At 50.7% G+C, this 5,336-nt stretch overlaps 1 protein-coding gene across 1 annotated transcript; it reads right to left on the minus strand.

Moving 5' to 3' along the window:
* Window positions 1–389: 389 nt before the first annotated feature.
* On the minus strand, window positions 390–3,357 carry NUDT17 (nudix hydrolase 17). Its single transcript, XM_069950445.1, has 8 exons — window positions 3,112–3,357; window positions 2,919–3,041; window positions 2,644–2,827; window positions 2,540–2,565; window positions 1,828–1,920; window positions 1,537–1,635; window positions 1,102–1,238; window positions 390–845 (listed from the first exon to the last, which is right to left on the minus strand). Exons 1-8 carry the CDS (start codon window positions 3,184–3,186, stop codon window positions 677–679), a joined length of 906 nt encoding a protein of 301 aa, XP_069806546.1. The 5' UTR covers window positions 3,187–3,357; the 3' UTR covers window positions 390–676.
* Window positions 3,358–5,336: the final 1,979 nt, after the last annotated feature.

Consider the following 5,336-nt stretch of genomic DNA (forward strand, 5'->3'; position numbering starts at 1 on the left):
GTGTCCTGTCGTGTCCCGCAGCCACTGGGGGGGAGGGGGCGCTGTGTCCTGTCATGAGTCCTACAGCCACTGGGGGCGCTGTGTCCTGTCGTGTGTCCCGCAGCCACTGAGGGGGAGGGGGCGCTGTGTCCTGTCGTGTGTCCCGCAGCCACTGGGGGGGAGGGGGCGCTGTGTCCTGTCATGTGTCCTGCAGCCACTGGGGGGGAGGGGGCGCTGTGTCCTGCAGCCACTGGGGGGGAGGGGGCGCTGTGTCCTGTCGTGTCCCGCAGCCACTGGGGGGGAGGGGGCGCTGTGTCCTGTCATGTGTCCTGCAGCCACTGGGGGGGGGGGGAGGGGGCGCTGTGTCCTGTCATGTGTCCTGCAGCCACTGGGGGGGCGCTGTGTCCTGTCATGTGTCCTGCAGCCACTGGGGGGGGGGAGGGGGCGCTGTGTCCTGTCGTGTGTCCTGCAGCCACTGGGGGGGAGGGGGCGCTGTGTCCTGTCATGTATCCCGCAGCCACTGGGGGGGAGGGGGCGCTGTGTCCTGTCATGTGTCCTGCAGCCACTGGGGGGGAGGGGGCGCTGTGTCCCGCAGCCACTGGGGGCGCTGTGTCCTGTCCTTAGCTTTGGGGCCTCTGGAGGCGCAGTACTTTTAGAGTCCATGTTTGCAGATGGGATAGTGAGGGGGGGACGACATCTAGGTGACTTCCTCCTCCCGCCGCAGCGTCTCCAGCCACAGGGACAGGGCGTATTTAGTGCCGGTGCTCACACGCTCCGTGTCTTCTCCATCTACAGGCACCGTGTTCAGTAGCGTCCTCACAGCCAGATCCTTCTGTATCAGTGACTGACCCCTGACCTCTGTAATCCTGAGGAGAGGGAGACCAACATTACTGACATCTGCAGAACATCGCTCTGTCCCCTCTGCCTCCTGATACATAGTGCTCTATCCTGCAGATTATTACACCACTGATCTGCAGAACATCGCTCTGTCCCCTCTGCAGATTATTATTACACCACTGACCTATGAAGAACATTGCTCTGTCCTCTCTACCTCCTGATACATAGTGCTGTAACCTGCAGAGTATTACAGCACTGCTCTGAACCCTCCGGCTATCCTCTTACATTATTGAGGTCTGCAGTTCAGGACTTTTCCTCCCAGAATCCTTCACTCCATCCTTGGCAGCCACGATCCGCTCTGTGACCTCCGGATCCAGCCACGTGCAGGCGCTCACCTCCTGCTCATCTGGACGGAGCTTCTCCTATTAATAATAAGATGGTGGAATGACCGGGCTGGTGATTTTATCCTATTCCTGGTTATACTATAAACGACCGTATTACATGTCCTAAAGAGTTATTCAGGTTTGGATAAAACAGCGCCACCCCTGTCCTCAGGCTGTGTGTGGTGTTACAATTCACTTCAATGGAACTGAGCTGCAATACCACACCCAACCTGAGGACAGGAGAGAGGCGCTGTTTCTGGAAGAAAGCCACCATGTTTTTGTAACCTTGGATAACCCCAATACAGGCCATAACCATCTGGACCATCCGGCCACCTACCTGCAGCTCCTGGTGGGTTTCGTTGGACCGGACCAGCAGGTAAGCGACAATATGATGGCGCCGGGGCAGTCCGCGACTCATTAATGGTGGGAAGGCCGACTGCAGGAGAAAAAGGCATGAGAGAGGAGTCATTGCTGGAGGGTGTCAGGACATTGTCAACACTGGATCAGGCTGAGGGCTCCTAAGGGATGTGACACCATAGATCCGCCATGTTGTGTACCATAACCCCAAGGTGTCACCATTACCAGAAGTGATGTCACGGAGCGGCCATGTTCATATATAGATACTTACCTCCCACAATCCCAGAATGCTCCAGGGGAGGTTGGCGCCTTGCAGATTTAACCCTGTCTCCTCCTGAAGTTCTCGCAGTCCAGCGTCCAGGAGCTGTAATTGCGAGAGGATCCCATCAATGAGTGATCAATGCTGCCGTAAAGTGATCCCCACCTTCTATAGGCAAACTGGGGATGATAGGATTAAAGGGATTGTTCACAAAAATTTTTTCCAGTCTTCCAGTACTTAGCAGCTGCTGTATGTCCTGCAGGAAGTGGTATATTCTGATAGGGCGCTCTCTGCTGCCACCTCTGTCCATGTCAGGAACTGTCCAGAGCAGCAGAAAAATCCCTATAGAAAACCTCTCCTGCTCTGGACAGTTCCTGACATGGACAGAGGTGGCAGCAGAGAACACATCTCTGGCACTTTCTGGTACCAGTTGATTTGAAAGAACATTTTTTTGGGGGTGAACAACCACTTAAAGGGATTGTCCAGGCTTCTTCCAGATACAGCGCCTCTCTTGTCCTCAGTTTGGATGTGGTATTGCAGCTCGGTTCCATTGAAGTGAATGGAGGTGAGTTGTAATATTACACACAACCTAAGGACAGGGGTGGCGCTGTTTGTGCATGAAGTAGCTGTAAATTTTCTAATCTTAGGTAACCCCTTTAACAGACAGAATTTAAAGGGGCACTGCCGCTTCTGATGAGGAACATGGTGGCCGGTGGCTGCGTACCTGTTCTCCCTCCTCCATGTGACCCCCTGTGAAGAGACGGGATCAGCGTTAGTAATGGTGAGTAGACATGGCGGCAGGACGTTATATTATCAGAGGGTCCAGACCTGGCGGCACCCAGACATTGGGGAAGATGTGCAGCTCCTTGGAGCGTCTCGTCAGAAGAATCCTTCTATTTACAGACTGCAACAAGATGGCGACCCCCACGTCCACGCCGCGGCCCCTGATCTCCTCCGGGAGAGACCCCACTTGGTCGTCTGTCAGGTTTTTAATGGGACAAAAATCTGGTCTCTATGGGAGGGAAAGTGCAGAGTCATCTACAGCCAGTCAGTCAATGGGGCGGAGTTCACCCAGCCTGATACTGGTCACCATGGTTACACACCTGGAGCTCCGCCCTTCTTGAACCACTGAATGGCCGATCGGAGATAATGAATCGGTTGTGATCCAGGCCGCAGTTGACCATGGCACGGTCCTGACTCCCGGGGGCGTAGTGCCCGGTGATGCCCTGGAAAACACATAGAATCTTATCACCCATCGCCAATCTCAGGACCACCGCCATCATGGATGCCACTTACCTGTACGAACTTGGCACATTGCAGCACAGACGTCTCTTTGCGCAGATAAACCAGAACGCGCTTTGCTGATTCCATCAAATCAATAGACGACACTTCTGTCAGTAATAGACAGGGCTGTCACCGCCGGCTGCCAGTATAGACAGGGCTGTCACTGCCGGCTGCCAGTAACTGACGAGAAGTTCATGGTATGAGAGCAGATCCTGGCTGAAAACCTACACAGCTGAGCATGGACTATGAAACAGGAAGCAGTCACATCCCACAATGCTTAGCGAGTGGAGAAAAATAGAGTGTTGGAGCCCTCTGCTGGTGAAACATGGAACACCTGGCTGTGAGATTCCCCTATTACAGCTGGACGTGGACCAGGAAACGCTTGGATAGCGGGTGGTTTGCCCTACTGTTTCCCCGTCTCTTCCAGGACACCAGACTGGCCACTACTGCGCTCCGTAGAAGTGGCCTTCAAGTGGGGGATTCTTTTTTTTTTTTAAAGAACAGACTTCAGCCGCTGTGTTATATAGAATTAAAAACTTTATTGAACTTTGAAAAAAATCTCTTTGTATCTGTATCTCTGTAACTCCTCTACCCCCCCAGCCAGACTCCCAGCTGCAGCTTATTCTGTTCTTTCCACCACATTGTCATCTCCTGGAGTCGGGGTCTTCTCTTCGGTTTCCTCTGCTCTGAAACATGAGGGAAGGTAACTCTGTGTCTTATGAGAAAATACTACCATGGACTGACAGTCTGGGTTTGGTGGGATGGGCGCTGTTGCTGAGCATCCCCCAGTTACATACAGAGCATGCAGCACTAGCAATACTGAGCCTCCCCTGATGTCTATATAATATGTTACCATTAGAATAGACATTATGCTGGGAGGAAGCTGTCTGTGTCACTAGTGCTGCAGCCTCCCCTGATGTCTATATATTACATGTTATCATTAGAATAGACATTACACTGGGGGAAGCTGTCTGTGTCACTAGTGCTGCAACCTCCTCTGATGTCTATATAATACATGTTACCATGAGAATAGACATTACACCGGGGAAAGCTGTCTGTATCACTTGTGCTGCAGCTTCCCCTGATGCCTATATATAACATGTTATCATTAGAATAGACATTACACTGGGGGAAGCTGTCTGTGTCACTAGTGCTGCAGCTTCCCCTGATGTCTATATAATACATGTTACCATTAGAATAGACATTACACTGGGGAAGCTGTCTGTGTCACTAGTGCTGCAGCCTCCTCTGATGTCTATATAATACATGTTACCATTAGAATAGACATTACACTGGGGAAGCTGTCTGTGTCACTAGTGCAGCAGCCTCCACTGATGTCTATATAATACATGTTACCATTAGAAGAGTCATTACACTGGGGGAAGCTGTCTGTATCACTTGTGCTGCAGCCTCCTCTGATGTCTATATAATACATGTTACCATGAGAATAGACATTACAGCGGGGAAAGCTGTCTGTATCACTTGTGCTGCAGCTTCCCCTGATGCCTATATATAACATGTTATCATTAGAATAGACATTACACTGGGGAAGCTGTCTGTGTCACTAGTGCTGCAGCCTCCCCTGATGTCTATATAATACATGTTACTATTAGAATAGACATTACACTGGGGAGAGATGTCTGTGTCACTAGTGCTGCAACCTCCTCTGATGTCTATATAATACATGTTACCATTAGAATAGACATTACACTGGGGAAGCTGTCTGTGTCACTAGTGCAGCAGCCTCCCCTGATGTCTATATAATACATGTTACCATTAGAAGAGTCATTACACTGGGGAAGCTGTCTGTATCACTTGTGCTGCAGCCTCCTCTGATGTCTATATAATACATGTTACCATTAGAATAGACATTACACTGGGGAAGCTGTCTGTGTCACTAGTGCAGCAGCCTCCCCTGATGTCTATATAATACATGTTACCATTAGAATAGACATTACACTGGGGAAGCTGTCTGTGTCACTAGTGCAGCAGCCTCCCCTGATGTCTATATAATACATGTTACTATTAGAATAGATATTACACTGGGGAGAGATGTCTGTGTCACTAGTGCTGCAACCTCCTCTGATGTCTATATAATACATGTTATCATTAGAATAGACATTACACTGGGGGAAGCTGTCTGTGTCACTAGTGCAGCAGCCTCCCCTGATGTCTATATAATACATGTTACCATTAGAAGAGTCATTACACTGGGGAAGCTGTCTGTATCACTTGTG

This window comes from Dendropsophus ebraccatus, chromosome 13, assembly GCF_027789765.1.
Source record: "Dendropsophus ebraccatus isolate aDenEbr1 chromosome 13, aDenEbr1.pat, whole genome shotgun sequence".
Classification (NCBI taxonomy): Eukaryota; Metazoa; Chordata; class Amphibia; order Anura; family Hylidae; genus Dendropsophus; species Dendropsophus ebraccatus.